This window comes from Myxocyprinus asiaticus, chromosome 1 (genome assembly GCF_019703515.2).
Source record: "Myxocyprinus asiaticus isolate MX2 ecotype Aquarium Trade chromosome 1, UBuf_Myxa_2, whole genome shotgun sequence".
Lineage (NCBI taxonomy): Eukaryota > Metazoa > Chordata > Actinopteri > Cypriniformes > Catostomidae > Myxocyprinus > Myxocyprinus asiaticus.
This window is the reverse complement of record NC_059344.1, coordinates 16,480,938-16,507,569: the sequence shown is the minus strand read 5'-3', so window position 1 is coordinate 16,507,569 and position 26,632 is coordinate 16,480,938. Positions and strand designations below refer to the sequence as shown.

Sequence of the window (26,632 nt, the reverse complement as noted above, 5' to 3'; positions counted from 1 at the left end):
ATTCCTCCGCTCTCAGGCGGCCGGGCTTCTCCATCCCCCGGTGGATGGCCGCGGCTGCTCCGTTGGGGTGGATTGTAGTGGCGAGGACTCTACTATGGCGCATCCCTCCTCCTTCCCGTGTTTCGGCACCAGTGTAAAGGGACAGTCTGTTATAGATCTCTTTGCTTTAAATTGGATTCCTGGAAGCAATAAAAAGTTCAAAGGAATAAGTTATTTGAGACTTGAAAGCTAATGGATCACAATAGCAAGAATAGGAGCATAACAGACATTCTTGCTGATGATGGGCAGACAACAGCTCAGCTGGCAGACTAAAATATAGCCTACCTTTAGGAAACAAAGCCTTGACAAGATGCAGAGGGCTTTCTGCATTGAGCTGAAAGTGGAAATATGCAGGAAATAAAACAGTCCAAATCAGTCAAGGCAGAGCTTTTTCAGTGGTGGTAAAAAAATGGCATTTTAATGAGAGATGTATTGAAATTTTACCCTGCAACTGATCACATAGTATGATGCCTATTAACGGATGTGAACACATTAGTTTGGTTCTTGTTATTGTTGCCCAGTTAATGCCTTTAGGGCTACTATGCAGGGTAAAAAAATTAGGTGTTTCTATTGTGCAGCCCCTAATGGTCAATTACTGGGCTTTAGACCTTGATTTCAAGGCTTTGCTTTGATTGAATATTAAAAAGCAAATGGGAATGTGCTGTCCTGTAGTCAAGGGCAGAAATGTTTTATTGTTATTTATTTACCCTGTCTGACTGGAAAGGGTTTATTGTCATGTTAGGGTGCTTTCACACTGGCAGTTTAGTTGGAAACACAGCACGGTTCCCATTAAAAATTGGTAATGTGAAAGCTGTCATGCGGACCGGGGAGCGCACCGCGGTACCGAACCTGAGACTACGTGTAGGAGGTGGTCTGAGTTCGGTTGAAATGGAACTGTAGCGCGATTCGCGTGAATGTGAAAGCAACTCGGACTCGGGTGCGCACTCGTTCAGGAAGTAAAGTAACCTGCGCATGCATTTTAGCCGATGACGACATCTATCTGTCTATCTATACACCTTATAAATACTATATATAAATTCTATTATAGGATAGAAATATAGGGTATAATAGGAGATGACAGTGGCGATAATTTCACCTTGGACACGAGCGTGAGTAAGCGTGCAGTGTAAACAAATATGCAAATGAATTCCTTGAAATCAGCTGTCTCCTCAAAAAACGGCGTTTGCGAGCAGCAGCAAGCCGCCTTCCTCTGGACATCTGATGTTAAACCATGAAGCGCACATATACGCAGTTGACGTTCACTCTGCTGTGCATAATGGCACCAAAATAAAAAAAAAATAAAAAAAGTATGATGAGTCACGTTGTGTTCTCCATGCGTGTTTGTGATTACATAAGATGAACGCAAATGGACCAGGGTTTGTTAGAATCAAGTGAGTGTGAAACCAGACCAAAGCTGCGGGGGGCACCGGGAACAATCGCACTCGGTATCGGACCGCAGCAAACGTGCCCAGTTTGAAAGCCCCCTTAGCATACTACTCTGACCACAATGAATTTTATTGATTCATTATGTCTGCAAATAAGATTATACCCCAAACACACGTAATGGATATAGATGCAGCAGGAAATGGCATTTTTTTAAGGGTTTGTGAATTTCTGTGAAGGCTAGTTTCAAAGTTGTTGCAAGTTCATACTGATAAATGTCAGGTTTTGATATATAAATTAAGCACCTCAAGGTCTGTGCATATTTAGTTTTATTTCCATTTCTTTTGCTTCATGGAGTTATTATGTAGCCACTTGCTCTGTAAATATAAATCATTTGAATGTTTGTACAAACTTCTCCATTGCCATTCATTTCCATTGAAATTTTCATAGCTTGGCAGACGTCTGTTCATTTCTCCTCAAATCTTGCAATTAAACAAGGTAATTTCAAAGACAAAAAGCATAACAGGTTTGTCTTATTGCAAATACTTTCTCCCATTTATAAGACTGCATGTTTCATTAGCATTTTGCAAAGTTAAGCACTCCAGTCTATACTATGCAATTTGGATTATTTTTGGGGAGCAATGAATATCACATGCCAGGGGATGAGTGCAGAGCTCTGATCACAATCTGTTATTGTGATAACACAGGAGGTCTGCATGTTGTTTCCAAAGCTTCCGGTACCCTAGGATAGGCTACGTAATGCCGACTCGCTCACAAGTGCCATCTCCTATCAGACATGTTTGCATGGGCTCAAGCATGTTTACCTTTCCCTGGGGCGTGACCAGAAGCAAGTTGCGTCAGCAGCGTGGAAGACCAGGGTTCGGAGATGGCAGTGAAACCAGGAAGTAATCGCGTTCGCATAATCGGTTCTTCAGTGTATTACTGCCTGTACAGCTGAAAACAACTCGCTTTACAACTTACTTTTGACACCCCTCCGTGGACATTACACCTGGAAAATGGAGCTCACACATGCCCATATGACAAATGCCACTTACCGCTTTGGCCACTGGGGGAAGTGTTTCTAATTTCAGTAAACACAGACCGATTTTAGCTAAAGAAAAGTCAACCTACTGTTTCCGATTTTACACTACATGTTTGAGTGACAGCCCTCTCTTTGAAGTAAATGTAAAACTCTGCTTAAGCCAACTTTAAGACATTAAAAACCTGTTGGACAGTGTGAACCCTTAACTCTTGACTGTACTTCAACACTTTGAGTGGTTTTTGTTCCTCATAAAGAAAATAATTTTTTTGCAATTAATGCACGTTTGCATGCATTTTCAAAGATGTAAATGTACAGAAATGACTAAAGAGATTCTTCTGGCCTGAAATATACAGTACATGAATGCAAATACTTCTAGCTATGCAAATCCGACAAAGCAAGAAAACCACGTTTACATGAGATTTGAAATAATTGCGTTATTCTCTACTTTTGACGTCAAAACATGAAAAGACATGCTTACAAAACTTACATTGGATAAGCCGGTAAGAACACCGGTTAAGGTGTTTACGTGCCACTCAAAATTGGGGTAATGGGCAAAAATGTACTGTAGGTGTGTCGATCGGTTTATTCTTTGACCGTTTATGACCTTACATAGATAAAGGAATGCCGTTTAATGCATTTATATGACCACACGTTGTCAGCTTATTAAACATAATGTTAGCATAATCGAAGTGTAAGAACATGCACTGAGAGTTACTTTGGATTAAAGCATCTACCAAACGCATAAATATAAGTGTAAATTACTTGTTTATCTGGTTTAATGGCATAGACATCTGAAGATAACTGTACTTGGTTTTGTTTGTTTTTTAACCACAATGATAACACAAAAATGAATTAAGTGTGTTCATTGGGACTGCACACTTGCGATGTGTTGTCAATGTTTGTCCACTTTTGTGTATTTGCGTAGTGTTTTTGGCCTAACTATAACAAGTTCCCGTTGTGTGTGTGGACACATACAGTATATAGGCCTACATATACTGTATGTAATATGTGTGTATTTTGTGCAAAAACATTCTGTATCCTTATCTGATACACAATGCCTCAGAAAATCTGAAAGCTTGAATCATCATAACACAGTCATTAACATAACATTTTCACAACATATAGTTATTTAAGGCAGCTGTTGACTAGTTTCTCACCAGGTGTCTCATCACCTACCTAGTTATCAGTGGTATGCAGGGTTCCCGCGGATCCTTAAAAAGTCTTAAAATGTCTTAAATTCAGTTTTCCAAAATTTAAGGTCATAAAAAGTCTTAAATATCTTAAATGATACAACAAAAGTCTTAATTATCAATTATAGAGGTCTTAAATTTGTGGGCGGAAAGACAGGAATCTTGATATGACCTAACGTGATTATCAAACTTCTAAAGAATATGATCTGATTAAATGCATGCGCTGAGTCCTTTCAAAGTGAAAACATGGCACTGTTGTATTTTCTCTAAGCACGCGGGGGCTTGTGAGTGTTTCCTGCTTTTGCAGAGCAGTTCACAATCATTAGGCCATATCGGAAATGTATGACAAGCAATCACTAATGATCAACTGTTGATGAAGATGATATATTGTTGATGAAATATGACAGTGTTTACTTTTAATTGTTTATAATAATTTTCTTTATTTATCACACATTATACATTTGCACATATACAGTGAAATTCTTCTTTTTCACATATCCCAGCTAGGCTGGGGTCAGAGTGCAGGGTCAGCCATGATACAGCGCCCCTGGAGCAGATAGGGTCAAGGGCCTTGCTCAAGGGCCCAACAGTGGCATCTTGGCAGTGCTGGGGCTTGAACCCCCGACCTTCTGATCAGTAACCCAGAGCCTTAACCGCTGAGCCACTGTAGATTCAGTTTGAATGAGCAGCTATAAGCGGTGAAGTGCAAACATTTAAAAATAAGAGTCCCCGGGGCCTGGGTAGCTCAGTGGTAAAAGACGCTGACTACCACCCCTGGAGTTCGCTAGTTCAAATCCCAGGGTGTGCTGAGTGACTCCAGCCAGGTCTCCTAAGCAACCAAATTGGCCTGGTTGCTAGGGAGGGTAGAGTCATATGGAGTAACCTCCTCGTGGTCGCTATAATGTGGTTCGTTCTCGGTGGGGCGTGTGATGAGTTAAGCGTGGATGCTGCGGTGGATGGCGTGAAGCCTCCACACACGCTATGTCTCCGTGGCAACACGCTCAACAAGCCACGTGATAAAATGCATGGGTTGACGGACTCAGACACGGTGGCAACTGGGATTCATCCTCTGCCACCCGAATTGAGGCGAATCACTACGCGACCATGAGGACTTAAAAGTGCATTGGGAATTGGGCATTACAAATAAATAACATATAGTCCCCGGTGTATTTCAGCCTTTAAAGTTAAAATTTCCGTGCTACAAATAAAATCTTTTTGGTTTGTTTTGGTATGAGAATATGATAATAATTTTATTTGTTCAGGTCTTGAAAAAGGTCTTAAAAGGTCTTAAATTTGATTTTAAAAACTCAACCCTGCGATGTGTTGAACAGACCCGCATGTAAAACTAAGGACAAATGGCACTAGTGTCAAAGCTTAACACTTGAGTGAGGACCTCAAGCAGCTGTAATTGCAAACAGAGCTCCTCTTCCCTGTATACCAGAACTCGCGTGACCGAGTAGGACACAGCTCGTTGGAATCCAACAGAGTGGACCGCTTGTTGAAAAGTGCTAAGGAGAGGGTCATTGTTCGTTGTTTCAAGTTAGCATCTAGGGAATTTCTACTGAAGCCCCAAAGCTGGACATTTTCCCTGACTCATGGTGCCTTGGCACTGCTGCAATGGATTTGAAAACATGCCTTGAAGTGAGCAAAGACCCAGGGTCAGTTTTCCCCCTGTTCTGAATTGAGGGTTTGAGAAAGCACAGCTGGGGAATGGCAGGCTGAAGTGTTGCTCCATGGGGGCAGGGGACTTGAGAAGCAGATGTTAACATGGTGGTTTTGGATGATGGGGGTCGGAAGAAAGCTTTCTTGATGCTGAATGTCTCATTTTTGCTGATAAAGACTAAGTGCTATAGTCTTTTATTCTCAGGCAAACTTGAAATGCATTTAAGTATGTCCCGTGAAAATGAAGGATGGGGTGCACCCTATGACCAAAATGATCTGAGAACCTGAGTCTGTGTAGGCTATAGAGATTGCCAATAAGAGTGGAAAAAATACAAACACATTTTTAGCATAATATACTCCGATATATACAGTTGAAGTCAGAAGTTTACATACACCTTAGCCAAATACATTTAAACTCAGTTTTTCACAATTGACATTAAATCGTAGAAAACATTCCCCGTCTTAGGTCAGTTAGGATCACTATTTTAAGAATGTGAAATGTCAGAATAATAATAGAGAGAATTATTTATTTCAGCTTTTATTTCTTTCATCAAATTCCCAGTGGGTCAGAAGTTTACATACACTTTGTTAGTATTTGGTAATATTGCCTTTAAATTGTTTAACTTGGGTCAAATGTTTTGGGTAGTCTTCCACAAGCTTCTCACAAGAAGTTGCTGGAATTTTGACCCATTCCTCCAGACAGAACTGGTGTAACTGAGTCAGGATTGTAAGCCTCCTTGCTCGCACATGCTTTTTCAGTTCTGCCTACAAATTTTCAAATCAGACTGAGGTCAGGGCTTTGTAATGGCCACTCCAATACCTTGACTTTGTTGTCCTTAAGCCATTTTGCCACAACTTTGGAGGTGTGCTTGGGGTCATTGTCCATTTGGAAGACCCATTTGCAACCGAGCTTTAACTTCCTGGCTGATGATGCCATCTATTTTGTGAAGTGCACCAGTCCCTCCTGCAGCAAAACACCCCCACAACATGATGCTGCCACCCCCGTGCTTCACAGTTGGGATGGTGTTCTTCGGCATGCAAGCCTCACCCTTTTTCCTCCAAATATAACAATGGTCATTTTGGCCAAACGGTAAAATTTTTGTTTCATTAGCAGGGCTCCAGGCTGCGACTAAAATGGTCGCAAATGAGACCAAAAATAATTGATTGCGACAATCATTTATAATCTAGTCGCCACTGGCGACACTCGGGTTGTGTGCGTTAATATGCAGTTTCGTCAGATATAATCTTGTGAGTTATTGAATACATCATTAGAACACGCACCACCATTGTGTCTTTTCACCCATTTTGTTCCTGACGAGCTTGCTGCACCGTATGCAACAACAAACCCAGCATGAGGGAGTCGTGAACAAATGACTATTTTGAACCAGATCTTTTTCATGAATCACCCGAAAAGAACTGATGGTTTGAACTCAGGAGCTCAGGTTAGCAATTTGAATCGGATTCACTTTCTCAGTGAATCAGCTATCAGTGTGTTCACAACTAGGAGCACAGACATTTCAAAATAAGAGTCCTATGTGTATTTCGGGCTTCTTTATAATTAAAAGTCCCGTATTGGGTACCACTTTTTTTCTGGTAATTATTGATTGGGATTGGAGTAGCACAATAAAGTGCATCTGGGATTTCATTCAATTTGCACTTTTGTAGTCTCTGTGTCTGGGCCATCCAGTAACAGTAAAGAAAGACAAAAAGGCATTATTTTATAAACAATTGAAATTATATATATATATATATAAAATATACACACACACTACTGGTCAAAATTTTGAAACACTTTATTATTTATATATATATAAAATAAATTATTTTATTATATAATATAATTCATTCTTTATTATATATATATATATATATATATATATATATATATATATATATATATATATATATATATATATATTATTATTATTATTATTATTATTATTTTATTTTTTTTTCACATTTTAAAATAATATTAAAGTCATTAAAACTATGGAAGAACAAATGGAACAATGGGAATTATGTTGTAACTAAACAAAATCCAAAATAAATCAAAACTGTGTTATACTGTATTTTAGCATCTTCAAAGTAGATTTTTCCAACATTTCAAATTTGAAACATTTAAGCATATGCCTTCAGATCAAAAGATTTTTAAGATCATGAGAAATATTTCAGTCAAGTGTTTCAAAACTTTTGACCGGTAGTGTGTGTATATATATATATATATATATATATATATATATATATATATATATATATATATATATATATATATATATATATATATATGTATATACACACACACACACACTACCGTTCAAAAGTTTAGGGTCACTTACTCATTCTTTATTTTATTTTTTATTTTATATTTTTTTAATTATTTTTTATTTTTTTTTCACATTTAGAATAATAGTAAAGTCATCAAAACTATGGAATAACATAAATGGAACTATGGGAATTATGTTGTGACTAAAAAAATCCAAAATAAATCAAAACTGTGTTATATTTTAGCATCTTCAAAGTAGTCACTCTTTGCCTAGAATTTGCAGACATGTACTCTTGACATTTTCTCAACCAACTTCTTGAGGTATCACCCTGGGATGCTTTTTAAACAGTATTGAAGGAGTTCCCATCTATGTTGGGCACTTATTGGCTGCTTTTCTTTATTATTCGGTCCAAGTCATCCATTTCAAAAACTTTATTTTTTTTAAATAACATTTTGGTTTTGTAATTAAATCAGTTAATATGGTGGCACAATTATATTTTTGTCTACAAAACTAATTTCAATCATTTATGCATATGCCTTCAGATCAAAAGATTTTTAAGATCATGAGAAACATTTCATGCAAGTGACCCCAAACTTTTGAACGGTAGTGTATATAATCAAGCTTTTGACACTTATGACAATTGAGAGACTTGTACACAAATATTACATAAGGTGCAAACATTCATTGATGCTCAAGAAGACAACACACTACTATATGCATACTATAATTTATGACATTCAAATATGTACATCTTGTAGATCTGCTCCCACTCTCCAGACCGGTCCACTATCAGCATGTGTAAATTAAATTTAAAAAATGGCCAGACTCCAACTTCCTAAAATTGAACATGGATAAAACGGAGATCGTTATTACTGGAACACCAACACTTATGAAAAAAATTCTTTGACTTTAGTTGTGATATTGATGGCACTTTCATTAAACCATCCAGTACTGTAAAAAATGTAGGCATTATCTTTGATCCCTCCCTCAATTTTGAAGCTCATATTAAATCTGTATCTAAAATTGCCTTCTTTCACCTTGACAATTGCTCACCTTCATCCCTTTATCAGTCTCAAAGATGCCGAAACACTGGTTCATGCATTATATCCTCAGGTCTTGACTATTGCAATGCTCACTTCATTGGTTTACCTGCTAACTCTATTGCTAGGTTGCAATATATTCAAAATTCTGCTGCTAGAATTCTTACACATACCAAGCACTCAGCTCATATTACTCCATTCCTGTTTGAACTTCACTTGTTACCAGTTTAGTTTTGCATCAAATGCTGCTTACATTTTAAATCACTTCATGGTCTGGAACCTCGCTATCTTAGTGAATTGCTTCTCCACTACAGCCCGATAATAGCTTGCTTAGGTCTTCTGGGTCCGGACTCCTTTCTGTCCCTAGATCTCACCTCTCTACTATGGGTGGCAGGTCATTCAGTGTAGTAGCACCCAATATATGGAATTCACTCCCTCTAACTCTTCGCAGCATCTCTTCTATCTCTGAGTTTAATTTCTCATTGTTATTTGTCTTAATGTGTTATGTATTCACTTTCAATGACTGTACTATCTGGACTGTGTTTTTGTGACTGTTCATTGTTTATGTATTATTGTGTTACTATTGTAAAGTGTCCTTGCACTCTGGAAAGGCGCCATATAAATTAAACATATTATTATTATTATTAAACATATTATTATTATTATTATTATTATTATTATACTTTATGTAAATATCTGTAATGTAGATTCTGAAGAGCAGTACTAAATTAAAAAAAATCTTTTACCTCTTATATTTGTTTAAATTTTGAAAGGGGTGTGAACATTTATGAGACAAAAAGGAATGCAAATTATCTTCTCAATTATATATATATACTGTTTATTAAACCGATGAATGGGTTATCAGCTTACTTCCTTTTCTTCAGTTTTCTATCTTGTTTATGAACAGCCATCTAAATCGAGAAAATCTGTGATTTGGCTACTAAAAACAGCTATTTGGCTCCTTAATGTTTCAGTTTAGGAGCCAATGGCTTCTAAGTCATTTTGTTTAGTCTGGAGCCCTGATTAGACCAGAGGACATTTCTTCAAAATTAAGATCTTTGTCCCCATGTGCACCTGCAAACTGTAGTCTGGCTTTTTTATGGCAGTTTTGGAGCATTGGCTTCTTACTTGCTTCAAGTTATGTCGATATAGGACTCGTTTTACTGTGGATATAGATACATGTCCACCTGTTTCCTCCAGCATCATCACAAGGTCCTTTTCTGTTGTTCTGGTATTGATTTGCACTTTTTGCACCAAACTACATTCATCTCTAGGAGACAGAATGCATCTCCATCCTGAGTGGTATGATGGCTGCATGGTCCTATGGTGTATATACTTGCGTACTATTGTTTGTATAGATGAATGTGATGCCTTTAGGTGTTTGGAAATTGCTCCCAAGGATGAACCAGACTTGTGGCAGCTCACAATTTTTTATCTGAGGTCTTGGCTGATTTCTTTTGATTTTCCCATGATGTCAAGCAAAGAGGCACTGAGTTTGAAGGTAGACCTTAAAATACATCCACAGGTACACCTCCAGTTCAGTACACCTCTTATCAGAAGTTTATTGGCTAATTGTCTGAAGGCTTGACATCATTTTATGGAATTTTCCAAGCTGCTTAAAGGCACAGTTAACTTAGTGTATGTAAACTTCTGACCCACTGGAATTGTGATATAATCAATTAAAAGTGAAACAATCTGTCTGTAAACAATTGTTGGAAAAATTGCTTGTCATGCACAAAGTAGATGTCCTAAGCGACTTGCCAAAACTATAGTTTGCTAATATGAAATCTGTGGAGTGGTTAAAAAATGAGTTGTAATGACTTCAACCTAAGTGTATGTAAATTTCTGACTTCAACTGTTTATATTCAATGATAGGTATGCATGTAGGTTGGTCAGTAGGTCAGTCGGCCTTACTTAACATTGACAAGTTGACTAATATGACAACACACAGACTAGTCGATTATGAAAATTGGGAGTTTTGTACATCCCTTCATTTTACCTGCAAATTCTGTATTACAGAGTAAAACAACTGTCAAAAGACACAACTGTTCTTCAATAAACATTAATTTCTAACACAGCTAAATATATTATACCATCAAAGTATTTAAAAAATTGCATTACATATTGAATCGGCAACTAAATATTGTTGTGATATAGAATCAGGAGGTCTGTGGCAATTCTCAGCCCCAGTTGCCATGGACTAGGTGTCAATTTACACCTTTGTGTATAAACAGTAGTTCCATATGGCAAACACTGCTGTGTTACCTTCTCTTTGCATGCCTTACCTTTTCTGTTAATGGTGGACCTGTTGCTGAAAAGCTCCAATAATTTAAATTTTGATTCTACACATAGAATACAATTAGGGCAGTCGATTAAACACGTTAATTCAGTGTGATTTAATTAGATTTAAAAAATTAAGTTGTTAAAAAAAAATATGCAATTATTCATGCCCCCATAACGTAATAAGGAATTTTTCTAACATCAGAGGAAAATTCGAGCTAGCTTGATGTACCACCTTCATGTTTTGCAAGACCAGGGGGCAGATGAACAGGCAACGCGCAGCTGTACAGACAACAAATCACACTTACCGACAGCAGATAGCACAAAGTTGAAGACAACTTCTTGCTTTCAAAAACAACTGGACGGGCAACACTCCGAATGCAGGGGTCTCAAGACGTGTTTTTCGAGGTTTCCACCCTTATTCAATGTCTAAACCTAACCGATAGTGTCATAAATGCAAATGAAATGTAAACAAAACAAACAACCTTAAGTTAGAGGTCTGCATTCCCATGGAACTCCTGCAGTACCTGCGGGACCCGATTCGATTTTTTGCTGTGTTTGGAGTTGAAAGCATTAGCGGACAGTATGTCCATGAGTTGTGGATGGGAATGTGCGGTCAGAGAATAGCCTGAAAAATCTGATGTGGTTATCTTTTTTTTTATTATTATTAATTAATGAATGCAAAAAACAAAAAAAACAAAAACAATAATTATTATTTAATTTTACAACAAATTTATTTTTGATAGCAATAAACAGGTAGTCAACAGTGCTTTGAGAAGAATGACAGAGCAAAGCATGGACAAACTGTGTCATCAAAGGATGTGAAACTCTGACTACAAAATGGTCAATTTAGTGTTAAGAAATCTCAGGCAAGTCAGATGGGCATCATGTCACGCATCACCCAATAATAGCAATAACAGAAAATAAAACATTCTTTGTGTACACTTGTTGTCTATTTGTGTGGCTTTTGCCCAATGTGGAAAACTAATGCAGGATTGCGGAAACGGGGGCAGTCGGAAGAAAATCATTGCGGGAAGAGAACGGGTGAACGAGGAGTAAAATTCAGCAGAGGCGTTCGAGTGTGGGATAGGAAATTGCGGTGAACTTGGAATGCGGCACATAAAAGTCAATTTCCAAAAATGTAGTTACGTTCATTCTATGAGGCTAGGAAGGAAGCTTCAAGCTATGTTTAACTTGACACAGCATCCTAAAAACAAACTAATCCTATATTAGCCGGAATATGCCGTATTTTGGTTGAAAATTAAGCATCCAATATTTTAGCGGACAATGAAATGTCCAGTAGTGAAGCACTCAAAATGCTCAAGAATCCTGCATTTGCTTAATGAAAAGTCAGCAACTTGCGCTGTAGTATGAATGACATGTATTTAAAAACACAATAACATGTAAAATCTAGCTTGCGTAGCTAACATGTTTATTATTTACATTTTTAAAGCTATGTCTAACCTTTTTTTTTTTTTTTTTTTTTTTTTTTTAAAATGAGGAATAAAGCATGCAGGAATGCTGGCTAGAAAAGCATTGCGGTAGTACAGTCTAAAGATGCCAAAAGCTTGGACAAGGAATCATACAGCATGGTCAGATAGGAAACATCTGATCTTATTGATGTTGTACAACACAAGTCAGCATGACCTGGCAGTTTTCATGATGTGTTCTGAGAAGTGGAGCTGGTTGTTAAACTCGTACCACCAAGTTGCTTTTTGTCCTGATTGCGTTACTGTTGAAGAGCATAGCTGAATAGCGATGTTGTGCTGAATTGCTGGGCAGACTGGGAAGACAAGAAACTCCATCTTTGCTTCTTTCATCCAGACCAGAGGATTAGACCCTTTTTTTTTTTTTTAATGCTGATAAAGAGCACACTTTATGGTTGAGCAACTGTATTGCAACTATCTTAGGGGAGCCCTGTATTGAACTGCTAAGATTTGTCCGCGAAAGTGCTCTGTTGTAACATTTAAAGCCATAGTATTTGCTTCATTGTACAAATTCTCAAGGCATCAATCATTTCCAAGGCCTTTCAATATGGTTTAAAAATCATCCATTTAAGCCACCAGTACAGCGTCAAAAACCTTTTCTGCTCAGTTTTCTCTTGACACCTGCTAAAATCTAACATATTTAGTTGGAAAATTCATCTATGCTAAAATGTTCACGGTGATATTAGTGGTTTCCTGTAATATGAATGAGGCAAGGTTTTCCGTACAAGCACTGGCAATCAGTGTAGGTCACCATTATTTATAAGAGTTGAGGTAGGGTCTAACAGTGTTTGCCTGCTGTCAATCTGGTGCTTGAGTCTGGGACCAATTATGCACCAAGCTATTTCACTTCACATATGATTTGTTATTCTAGGTCCGCCAGCACTCAAATGAATATGAATGGGAGGGTTTAATGTTTCTTGAGTCACACCAAGCACGCTAAAATTGCAAGCTACCAACTTTTCTTTAATGAGATAGTGACCACCTCGATGGTTCTGGTCCTTCTTGTTGGACAATTTGATGAATTTTGGAATAACCTCCTAAAACAGTTTTTACACCTCAATGCCATGTCCTCTGTACTTAACCCACTGGCTTGATTTGCCCTGAATGCTTGAATAGCCATGACTTGCTGCTTCAATGGTTTAGCGATCTATGAAGCACGGTGACCCAGTGGCATAAACAGGTTATTATCTGAAAGAAGTGGGCAAACGTATTAAAAACTTAAAATATGTCCAGCTGGTTTACTTGTTTGATACAAATGGCTATCAGTTTTGACATGCAAAAAATGTGCTTTTCAGGAATGCAATATCTTAATTGTGCTTTGTTAATGCAGATATAGCAGAATATTTTAAAAATGTATTTACATTGCTGTGTGACACTATGGCTAACAGCCTCGCTACCTACTGTCTGCATTGAAGCTACCTTTTAAAGCAGCATCCTAATCAAAATATAACCCCATAAGTGATTGATTTTAAACACTCCACATTGGCAGCAACTCTGTTAACAGTCAAATGCCACAAAAATAGCAGTCCTCTCGCAAAGTGCAGAGAGTGAGAGAGTCGACATTAACTAAGGATTCCAATAAAGTTTGGCTTTAGCACATGTTGCTAAGCTAACAAAGCAATACTCCAAGCACAAAAATGCATGGAAGTGTTTTATATTGCACCCAATATTTGTGTGTCCCATCTACTTAGTATTAAAGGAATAGTTCACCCAAAAATGAAAATTCTCTTATAATTTACTCACCCTTGTGCCATCCCAGATGTGCATGACTTTATTTCTTCTGCTGAACACAAACAAAGATTTTTAGAAGAATATCTCAGCTCGGTAGATCCATACAGTGCAAGTGAATGGTGATCAGAACTTTGTAGCTCCAAAAATCACATAAAGGAAATATAGAAGTAATCCATAAGACTCCAATGGTTAAATCCATATCTTCAGAAGGGTGAGAAAAAAATAAAAAATTTTACTCTAAATCTCCACTTTCACTTTTACATCTGACTGTCACATGTGGTGCCTGTTTAGTTTCACTTTCACTTTTGAAAGTGAAAGTTAAAGTGGAGATTAAGACTAGAGTTAAAAAGGGCTTAAATATTGTTCTGTTTCTCACCCACACCTATTATATCGCTTCTGAAGATATAGATTAAAACACTGGAGTCTTATGGATTATTTTATGTTTCCTTTATGCGATTTTTGAAGCTACAAATATCTGATCACCATCCACTTGCATTGACTGGACCTACAGAGCTGAGATATATATATTTTTTATTTTTATATATATTTTTAATAAAAATTGTTTCTGCGATGCTGCCGTTTAAACTTCGATATCATAGAAGGCAGCAAAAATGAGCTTCCTACTGTTTAAAACAGACTTTTGCATCAGGGATCCACCTTTGATGCCTTAAAATTCTATCTATATGCCTTAATATAGGTAATTATGTAAATTAGAAATTAGAATATGCAATTTGCACAAATGTTGTGCCTGACTGCTCTGATTTGGTTTTCAGCAGTAAATCCCTGTTAAACATTTCTGGTTTATTTTCATATTTTATCAGCATGACAGAAGATTTATGCCCTGAGTACCATACTTTTGGCCTCGGTTGAACCGCGTGCAGGTGGTCTGCTGTACAGAGGGATTGTTTATACTCCGGGTACTGCTGACATATAGGTCATATATAAGATCGTAATCTGAGACTTGCTATAGAGTGGAATTCTCTTCCCACGTGCCTCGAGTGCTACCGTAGATGGATATTTTAGAGAAATATAATACAAATCAATAATGTTTAATTGCAAATAATGCTTCTGCAAGTAAGGTTAAACATGTTAAATGTATTAGGCTGTCAAGCTATGCAGTGATTTAACTATGAAGTGGGCAAGCTTGGATTGTTGTTTTTTTTTTTTCTTCTTCTTCTTCTTTCCATCAGTTGGAACTTTCCTTACTTTTTTATTTTACAATTTGGCTCAGTGTCTTCAGGCCTTCCCTTGTTATGACCCAGTCTCTGAGAAAGGGCAAATGTATTCTGACTGGCATTGTTTCATAATTGGCATGCTGCGAGAATATGTGTGCAAATGGGGGAGGAAAAACTCGTCTTGGCCTTTTCCAATAAAAGTGTGGAGTTCATTCTCAGTTCTGGTTCTTCTGTAGCTGTTGGCCATGTTCCTGTTGTAGGTCAATGAGTGTATTGTGCTCTTCACTCGTGCAGTGCGTCTAACCCACCCACCCCCTGCCCCCCACATGTAAAACGACCTTTTCAACTTAAGCAATAGATCTAGAGCTAAGATAAAATCCAGACGGATTCCAAGTTCAAGATTTTTTCACCTCAGTTAAGGTGGATCCAATACAACTTGAGTCTCAGTTATTTTCATTACCCCCATCAGTGTCTTGCAGTATAGCTCAGGAGGTTTCCTGAGGTTAAGTGTGCCTGCTAAGAGGTTTCCATGAGAACTTTAAAGTCTATCTTAGTTTTGTTTTGTTCAGATTTACAGACCTGTTAAAGAACAGAACAGTGTATCCGAGTCTTGGATGTTTTTAGAGTATTTCGAGCTACCAACTTCAAAATCAAATAATTTGTATAGCATTTTACACAACACAATATGGTTTCAAAGCTGCTTTAAAGAAAACCATGCCTTCAAGGAATATTCCGGGTTTTATACAACTTAAGCTCAACCGACAGTATTTGTGGCATAATATTGATTACCACAAAAATTAATTTTGACTTGCTCCTCCTTTTCTTGAAAAAAAGCAAAAATTTGGGTTACTGTGAGGCACTTATAATGGAAGTGAATGTGACAAATTTTGAACGTAAAAATACACATTGTTTCAAAAGTATAGCCACAAGACATAAACAATATTCATGTAAACATGATTTTAGTGTGATAAAATCGCTTTCTAACCTTTTCTGTGTAAAGTTATAGCCAATTTTTAAACTTCGCTGCCATGACGATGTAATGTCAACAAACCCTAAAACCCTAAAAATGACAAAATGATGTTTAAAACAACTTTACATCTCAAATAATACATGAGTTTTAACAGAAGAATTTATGTAAGTGCTTTTATAAAATCAAAAGCTTCACATTTCTGCCTTTTAAACCCTCCAAAAATTCACTTCCATTGTAAGTTCCTCACTGTAACACAGATTTTGGTTAGGTTTAGGGTAGAGTTTTAGGTTACAGAGGTACATTTGACTTATTACAACCTCCATCTAAAATTCACATTAAAAACCACGTTAGATTACATCCTCATTTCCCTCGGTTTTGGCACCCCCCGCTGGACATTTCACTTTAAAACTGCAGCCAAACGTGTAATGAAGCATGTAATTTCAGTTTTGCAAAACGTTGCAATGCTCACGTAAATTTCAAGAGACCAGGTTGGATACACTTGTCCATTGGAATTAAAAAGTTACTTGCTGAATGTCGAAAATAAGTGTGATAGTCTGTTAGTGTAATAGTGCACTATGCCAATGTGACTCTGCTGCAAAAAAAACAACAAAAAAAAACAACCTTCTGTCTTTGAAGAGTGATGCATGTTGTGTTTTGAATTTCTAAGAAACCTCATGTGGGTCTCCTTTTTAAACTGCAAATCCCAATCGGAGAAAGCTGTTGAGTACATAAGCAGAATGTCCCATAATACTCTTTAAGGGATAGTTCACCCAAAAAATAATTATTTTCATCATTTACTCAGCATCATGTTGTTCCAAACAACCTGAAAAGAAGAAATATTGAAGAATGTACTGGTTGTTTTTCCTTGAAAAGACAAAGAATGAGGACTGGAGCTTTCAAGCTTCAAAAATGACGCAAAAGCACCATAAAAGCATCATAAAAGTATTCCAAATGATTTTGCATATGCTATATTGCATAGAATGGCTTCGGAAGACTTGTATGTATAGTAGTAAAGTTTGATTCATGAACGAATCATTCTTTTGAGTTGGAACGTTTCAATGAATTTGTTCACTCTGTTCACAAAACCAGTCTGAGTCATTCATTCATGAATTGGACATATTCAGTTTTCGAACTTAGCTCCCTGACTCAATACAGTTGCAGTGGTTAAAAGCTTTCTGGACCGTTAGAATACAGTCATTATACAAAGTCAAAGAATAACTTTAGAAGACTTAGAATATATTGCACCAGTGGAATGGACAACTTTTCTGTCACTTTTATAGTGCATTTGTGTCCTTTTTCTGAACCATGAAAGCCTCTAGTCCCCATTCATTGTAGTTGCATGGATAAAAACGACCAGTACAATTCTTCAGCATTTTTCCTTTTGTGTTCAACAGAAGAAAGAAAGTAATACAGGTTTGAAAAGACATAAGACTGAGTAAATGATGCCTGAATTGTCATTTCTGGGTGAATTAACCCTAAAGCATCCTCTACATTCATAGTTTTCTTTATCATCTCACTGCCACATGGCTTCATAGGACTGCATGAATGCACTACTTAGACCCTTTCAAGAGGCGATAACTAAACGTGACCTGGCACCACAATCAATCTCATTAATATTTGTGCAGCGGATGTTGTTTTGGGATCCGGTGAACTTAGGATCAAGGTCAGTCATCGTCCAGCCATTAGAGTCGTCACATAGCCTGAGGGGGAAGGGGCTTGGTTGCTATGTAACCTGAGTATGCCAACTGTTGTTGAGGTATTGCCATCGAGAGCGATGTCAAGAAAATAACAAGAGGGTCTTGCTTATTTCACTGGCTGTTTGAGTCCCATGCTTCACAGATGCTGATCATTAAAAAGGCTTAGAGGATATTTAATACAGTCTTCTTGCGTTTTTAATCGGCAAACAAAAGAGTAACTCTTAAACAAACTGACTCTCTAAGGTCAAATTAGTGAGGCAAGTATTTAAATGATGGTGTTTTTTGACATTTTATGTGTAGTCAATTAATATTGTGTGGATTTTAATACATTTAAAACACAATGCAGAAATGTTTTTTGTTTTATTTCTAGTTATCTGTAGGTGTCCGTGTATCCATAAATGCACAACAGTACATGTTGACTAATTGGGGATGCTGTTAAGAGGCTCTTTAGGGATTTGAAGAGCAAGACAAACAAGTGTTCCCATGGGGTGTCACCTGACCTAAACTACTTGGTGTTTATCCTGAAATGTCTTAATCTTTGTATGAGAGAGAGAGAAAGAGGTGGAGGTAGAGAAAGAATAAAAAAATTTGAATTATGAAAGCACTACTGTAAAACAAAGTCAGAGCAAATTATATGCTCAATGTGGATTTTTAATGTTTTGAAAGATTAATTTGTGTGCTTTATGGAGCATGAGATGTACTGTATATTTGTAGGGAGCAGTTGATTATTTTTTCAAAGTATAGTCTCTTGATGAAGGTCATAAATGAAAATGACGAGAAACAAGTTGTAAGCTTTTATGCTGCTCAAAGGACTTGTCCATGAAGACGTAAATAATACAGGTAATCAGGAAAGATGCGGCACACATTGATATCCAGGTCATTTAAGCTGCAAGTCTAAATGCTAATAAGTTCCCATGAGGGCCTATGCACCTCTTTAGAATGCCTCCCTGAATCATAGTGGATTTGAGGATTTTATTTCACCATTTTCACCATATTGTACCAACAAATGATACAATAACTAAGCAACACTTACTATGCACTTGGGGCAACTTGATGATTTTCACATACAGGTTTATCTCATCGCATTCACAAAAGTTTTTTATCATTTCATACAAAATAAATAAACATAAGTTTATTTATTAGTTTAACAAGAATCATTCCCCCCTTTTTATATATATATATATATATATATATATATATAGAATACATGTACTGTATATGGCATTGTGCATACTGTACACATTACCTGATGTATGGAAATGGCTAAAAAATAACTTTTAGCTGGTCAGTTGATTTAAGAGGGGTTTTGAGCACTTTTCAGCTGAGCACCTGCTAAACCAGGCTGGAAAGGCCAGCTTAAACCAGCTAAGACTAGCACACCAGCTTTGGCTGCTTTATTTAAATATTCATTTATTTATCAGGGTAAACATTTCCAACTGACTGTCTCTGGACGCTCATTCTCATGAACTTTGTTCTAACAGGAGATGATGTGTTACACATGAATAATTGGATGCTTATAAAGTTGCCAAAATAATGACAATGCTGACTGCCTACTTGTGAGTTTGCACCCCAAAATGGAAATTCTCTCTTGATTTACTCACCCTCATACCATCCCAGATGTGTATGACTTTCTTTCTTCTGCTGAACACTGCTGAAGATTTATTAGAGTAATATAATTTATTAGAAGAATATCTCAGCTCTGTAGGTCCTCACAATGCAGTTGAATGGTGGCCAAAATTTTCAAGCTCTTAAAAGCACATCAAGGCAGCATAAAAGTAATCCATACAACTCCAGTGGTTTAATACTGTATATGTCTTCTGAAGTCTTGAATCTAATCTGTTTTATGTTAGGACAAACCAAAATATAACTCCTTTTTCACTCTATATCTTGCCATTGCAGTCTCTAGGCACGATCATGATCTCAAGCTCAATCACACTTCCTAGTGCTTAACGCATGCACAGAGCGCTAGATGGTGCTAGGAAGTGTAATCAAGATTTAAATCATGATCACAAAGGGGACTGCTGTCAAGATTTATAGTTAAAAAGGAATTACATTTTCATCAGTTCTCAATCAAAGCCATATGGATTGCTTCAGAAGATATGGATTTCACCACTGGAGTGGAATTGATTACATTTATGCTGCATTTATGTGCTTTGTGGGGCTTCAAAATTTTTATCACCATTCACTTGTGTTGTATGGACCTACACAGCTCAGATATTCTTCCAAAAAATCTTTGTTTGTTTTCTGCAGAAGAAAAAAATAATTATGAGAGTTAAATGTTTGAGTGAGCTATTTCTTTAAAAATGGTTTTTATCTTCTCCCTCCACATATTTTTTTTTACCCCCCAATAAACTTTAATTGCATGTGCATTACTGTGAACAGATTTATTTTGTTTTGATTTGATGCAATAAGCTGCAAGTCAGATTCTTGTTAAACTGATGGTTGATATGACACTTGCTATAGATGGAGCTTATGTTGTTTTGAATCTGGTAAATTCTTTTTTTCTTTTTCTTTCTTTTTTTTTTTTTTTTGAAGGCCTTATTATGGAAGTTAATTATAATTTTTTTAGTTTTAAACTAAAGTCCCAATTAATACTCTCTCTCTCTCTCTCTCCCTCTGTTGCAGTGTGTAAGGATCCACCATATAAAGTAGAAGAGTCTGGATACGCCGGCTTCATCTTGCCAATTGAAGTTTACTTCAAAAACAAGGTACTTTGTTTTGGCTTTCTGTCTTTTGTGGAAACCTGTAATTAGATGCACAAAATAAGCATTATGAATGAATGAACTTTAGAAACAAACTTAATTAATATGTTGCATCAAATAAAACCTATTCAAACTGTATATTCTATGCGTCCTGACATTTTGACTATTTGTATGGCGTAGATAAATTAATTGTCATTTTTCACCAGGAAGAACCAAAAAAGGTGCGCTTTGACTACGATTTGTTCCTACACTTGGAGGGCCATCCACCTGTCAATCACCTGCGTTGTGAAAAGCTCACATTCAACAACCCTACTGAAGAGTTCTGCAAGAAGCTGCTCAAGGCCGGAGGGGTATGTACATTACAAATTAGGTCTGGGAATCAGCAAGGACCTGGCAACATGATATTATATCTATAAATATACTGTAGGACTCAATATGATGATATTGAAAAATGGATAAAATATAATATGATTCTAGTATATTGAGATTCAAAACTGTGAGATATTTTGATCTTTATCACAATATCACTTTATCTGTGAAGGACTTCTGAGATTTGTGCAATTTACACTCACGAGAACTGTATTAGGAACACTATGGTCCGAATAAAGTGCCCGACATGGTCTTCTGCTGTTTTAGCCCATCCACCTCAAGTTTCAACATGTTGTGCATTCTGAGATGCTATTCTGCTCCGCACAATTGTACAGAGCGGTTATCTGAGTTACCGTAGCCATTCTGTCAGCTCGAACCAGTATGGCCATTCTCTGTTGACCTCTCTCAACAAGGTGTTTCTGTCCGCAGAACAGCCACTCACTGGATGTTTTTTGTTTTTGGCACCATTCGGAGTAAATTCTAGAGACAACAGTGTGTGAGCATCCCAGGAGATCAACAGTTACAGAAATACTCAAACCAGCCCATCTGGCACCAATAATCATGCTACGCTCCAAATCACTGAGATCACATTTTTCTGATGGTTGAGGTGAACATTAACTGAAGCTCCTGACCTGTATCTGCATGATTTTATACATTGCACTGCTACCACACGATTGGCTGATTAGATAAATTGCATGAATAAGTAGGTGAACAGGTGTTCCTAATAAAGTGGTCATGAGTGTATATTATTAGTTTGTTCTGAATTTGGAAATTTGGTCAAGTAGAAATAATCAAGATGGTGTTTATTAATGCCACAGTACATTATGCCTTTTCACATAGTTTTTTGTTTTGTTTTTTAACACAAAAAAGTATTAATATGATCAATGTAACTGAAAATATTGATTGAAAATATCAACATGGGCTGGAGATGGGCGTCGCAAAACTCAGGGAACATGAACGGCTGGCTGTGGTGGGTCACTTGAGAACTGTCCCTTTCATGTGGCCTCCATTTATAGGCTCCAGAGCTGAATGCACCTTTCTGATAAAAGTACAGATTTTTCAGCTTTGTGATCTCAAAGAGAAGGTGGTTGAGAATGCATTTGTATTTTGCAACTATTTTGTCGTACAGTTTGCCTCATTAGTTTTCAGAGTAGGCTATTTGCTCAGTGTTGGAACCATTTAAATATCAACGGTATTGTGCAAAAGAAGTAACTGGTTGGCCTCGTGTGGGTTTAAAATGCATGCCCTTCGTTTGCAGGTGAAAAACGCAATGAAGTCCCCTTAGGCTGCTTGTCTGAGCTAGTCCTCAAATAGTCCTCTAGAGATGAAAGTCATTATCAGGCAGTCGATCCTAATGGAATTACTCTTCCCATCAACCAAGACAATAAGTAACTTACAGGATTTGATTGGGCTAGTCTTAACCTGACCATCTATCACTACAGGAAACTGGGGTTGTCTTTGGCTCGTTGCCAAAGGAATCTTCACTCTGTATGAATCAACTGGCTTGTATTTATGTTTCGTTGATCTTGGACGCATTTCGAAGTTCCCCCAGCACATAAAAGGGTGTAAGTGAGGTTTGATCTTGAACTGGGACTTTTTTCCCCTCAAGACATATTCAAAGAAATTATTTTTCTTGTGAGGGTCATCTCTGTAGCTTTAGTTCACCCTCTCTTTCCTCATTCCAGTAATTCTAATGTTTTACGGCCGGGAGTATGAAACCATCTCCTTTGGCTTACAGATGAGGCATGGCAGGAATCGAAACAGTTTATTAGCAAAGAGGCCAGTGGTGCATGATGTTGTTTTAATTAAGAAAGAACCGTTAGCAAGAGCAATATCAATTTAGCTAGGTGGAAACAGAGAAAGGTCCTTTCCAATTTACCTGATTGTTTTGGCTGTTGAAAGGCTTTCTGTCATTACATCAGGCTAAGAGAAAGCATACTGTAGTGCCTCTTGCCAAATATGTGTTAATAATGTTTGTGTCTGTGTGAGTGTGTGTGCGTATGGGGAAAAAAGGTTAAAGGTGGTCCACTTTCGAACTGTGATATTTGTCTTGTCCTCTTTTACAGCAACGTGATCCTCACAAAAGAAATTCAGAGGACTCTAAAGTAAGGACAAACACCATATGCAATGTTTATTCAACAGAAATTCAACAGTATTTTCGGTCCCACTTTGTATTAGGTGTCTTTAACTACTATGTACTAATGTTAAAATACATGAAATACAATATATTAGTTGTGTAACTTCATGCTGTTCTGCAAAATTCTCACAAGATTCACGTTTGCTGCTACTGAGGTTGAGGTACAGGTATGTTTAGGAGTAGGGGTAGAGGTTAGGGTTAGGGAAAAGGTTAACAGTATAACTACAGATGTAATGAAATGCAGGTGCTTTAAATGGAAGCACAATGCAACAACACGTATGTATATAATAAGTACGTTGTATCGGATGCTTTAGTACATTGTAGTTAAAGACACCTAATATAAAGCGGGTCAGTATTTTCTTTATTTTTATTGTTGAAAAATGTTCCTTTCTTTTAAAGGTATAGTTCACCCAAAAATGAAAACTGTCATCATGTACTCACCCTCAATGTCGTTTCAAGCCCATATTACTTTCTTTTGTGAGTGGAACACTGTTCAGCAGAATTTCCAAGCTGCTTTTTCCATACAATGAAAAAGAATGATTACTGGGGCTGTCAAGCTCCCAAAAGGACAAAAAAGTACAAATTAACAAAGTACATACGATATATTCCCAGTATTCGAATGCTATATTATAGCTTTGTGTAAGGAACAAACTGAAACTTATGTCGTTTTTCTCTGAAAATCTTCCCCACCACCGTAGCTCTCAAATCTCATTTTTGTTTGTGTGCATTCAAATATGCTGCCTCAACACGTCACTGCAGCTTTGTTGTCAATGACTAACATAATTGATTCTAGTGTCACCGGTCCTACTCGACCCGCCCTGAGAGGGATTCGAACCGGAGATCCCCGACACAGGAGTCAGACGCGCTAGCAAGTAGGCTATAAAACCATGGCCTCTAGCCTCGGTCGCTTGTGTGTCTCTTAAGGCCAGGAGAGTGAGGTTTACACACTGCACAGCTATCATGTACCAGCTAGCTACCATTACACTAGCATCATCTCATAACAATGTTTTGAATTGAATGCATGCACAAATTAAATCAGTGGTTCCCTTTTTTAAACTGCAGCACCCCTTTATGGTGATTTGTTTTCCCCCCCATGGCACCCCAACCACTGGAAAATTTTTTTTAAATATTTTTATTAAATATGTGATTGAAAACTCCTTTATTTACAAAGTGTAATATTGATATAAATATAGCAAAATTGTGATTATAAAAACAATAAAAAATGTAATTCAGTGAAAAATAGAACTTACATTTACTGTGTGATTATTAGATATACATTAATAAAGATTCAAACCAGACAGAGTTTGACTGAAAAGCAGACCTGTTATTTTTTTTATATTATTATTACTATTATTTTTCTCCCAATTTGCAATGCCCAATTACCACTACTTAGTAGGTCCTCGTGGTGGTGCGGTTACTCACCTCAATCCGGGTGGTGGAGGACAAGTCTCAGTTGCCTGCACTTGTGAGACAGTCAATCCACGCATCTTATCATGTGGCTCGCTGTGCATGACACCGCGGAGACTCCCAACATGTGGAGGCTCATGCTACTCTCCGCGATCCACGCACAACTTACCACACACCCCATTGAGAGCGAGAACCACTAATCGCGACCATGAGGAGGTTACCCCATGTGACTCTACCCTCCCTAGCAACCGGGCCAATTTGGTTACTTAGGAGACCTGGCTGGAGTCACTCAGCACTCCCTGGATTCGAACTCGCGACTCCAGTGGTGGTAGTCAGCGTCAGTACTCGCTGAGCTTCCCAGGCATCCAAGCAGACCTGTTATTGAAATTTATTGGGCTTAAAGCTTCTGAAGTTATCCAGCCAAGGACAGTGACTGATTTCCTCTTTTTCTACAACAACAATTACTTTTCCCTTTCACACAAATCATGAGTAAAACTGCATATTGTCCATTCATAAGCAAGTACTTTTTGCCCTGTTCCTCACACAATGCTATCTTATGACATCAAACAATTTTACTGTTGTGAATGACTTGAAAGACGATGCATTTTAACATTTGCATTATATAGTAATTGCACAGTAGCAATTTGGAACTGCCGCGAAACATTTAAGGAACCATCATAATATCATTTTGAAAAATTTTTGCCACAGTCATGTCATTTTCATGAGATCAAGATGAAGATGGAGGTTAAGATTTTCAGTGAATTATGATTCCATATTGGTCTTTTCCTCACACCATTATACTTTGACATCAGAAGACTTGGAATGAACCTGCAGTTAATAAAGATGCAAAGCAATAAATCTGCAGTTCATCAGTGTTTTTCATCTTTCATCTGTTAGGTAATGGTAATGCAGGAGGGCTCCACTTCTCTGTTCGGTCAGCATCTCAAGCTGCCCACATTACCCAGCAGCTCATTAACATTGACCTTCTCTGATGTGAAAAAGAGCAAGTCCTTCCCAGGGTCAAAGGTGAGTATGGATCTCCAAGTTCAAGAGCTTGAATTCTGGGGAGAAAAAAAAAATTTATTTGTCTGGGCAAAACATTTCCCAGTACCTCAAGGAGTCCTACTTAATCCTGCATATTTGACAAGTTGAAAGATGTTGAGGGTATTTAACACTGAGGATTTTAGAGATGTTAAACTTTGGCTTAAGTCAAGTATTTCTTGGCTGCTGAGAAAGCACATGCTTGCATTCCAATGACGCGAACTGGATAACTGGGTGTCCCGATTCTACAGGGTTCTGCATGTGCTAAGAGATTCTTTTCTAGACATAACACGTTTACAGTTTTCTGGCAGTTTATCTTTAATTAGTCTAAAATACCTTTTTTAATGAGGAAAAATATAATTTTTTACAAGAAACAAGGAGGTTAGTGCAGTTTCCTGGAGTTTTTCGCTGGAAACCTCAGACGCTGGTGCTTTTTATCCCCACATCTATTAAACCACATTAGCCATTACTCTAGCAAATCGCGCATGACTGTACACTGCCACGTTTCTTCAATTTAGATTTTTTTTTAGTCTCCTGTGCAATATCACTTAGCCATTAAACAGCTTGTATTGTATGCTAACTTTTACAGTGAAGTTACAAGAGCCCATGGTGCACATGGAAACGGTTCGCAATCCAAACAGGTCGTTTCGTGTGATGGATTACTGACAGATTAAGGGCCATTCGCAGCCAGCCTCCGCTGCACTACTACACCCGTTGCTGTAGCAAAAATGACAATCTGCACTTTGTTCTCCTTTTCCCCTTCCTCAATTTGATGTTATGGTTTAAGTTTTTTTTTTTTTTTTTTTTTAGTTAATTGATTATCATGCATAAAGGTCTCAGGAAAAGTTTTTTTTTTTTTTTTTAATTGAACAAATGCAGAATTTGGGATTCTTTTATTCTTTGCAAGATATTTTGAGCATTCGGGCATTATCAAAATGTAGTAGTTTATCAAAGGATTAGTTTATTTGTTTAAAAATTTTAATTCTGTTATCATGTATGTATTAACCCTCATGTCA

At 37.3% G+C, this 26,632-nt stretch overlaps 1 protein-coding gene across 2 annotated transcripts in view; it reads left to right on the top strand.

Moving 5' to 3' along the window:
- The window catches only part of LOC127451669 (protein AF-9-like), a 91,551-nt gene that overhangs the window by 24,758 nt on the left and 40,161 nt on the right, over positions 1-26,632 (top strand). For both annotated transcript variants that reach the window (XM_051716642.1, XM_051716561.1), the window contains exons 3-6: positions 20,586-20,668; positions 20,869-21,012; positions 23,098-23,136; positions 25,473-25,601. In XM_051716642.1, the coding sequence (XP_051572602.1) occupies positions 20,586-20,668; positions 20,869-21,012; positions 23,098-23,136; positions 25,473-25,601 (395 nt within the window). The remainder of the gene's footprint in view (positions 1-20,585; positions 20,669-20,868; positions 21,013-23,097; positions 23,137-25,472; positions 25,602-26,632) is intronic.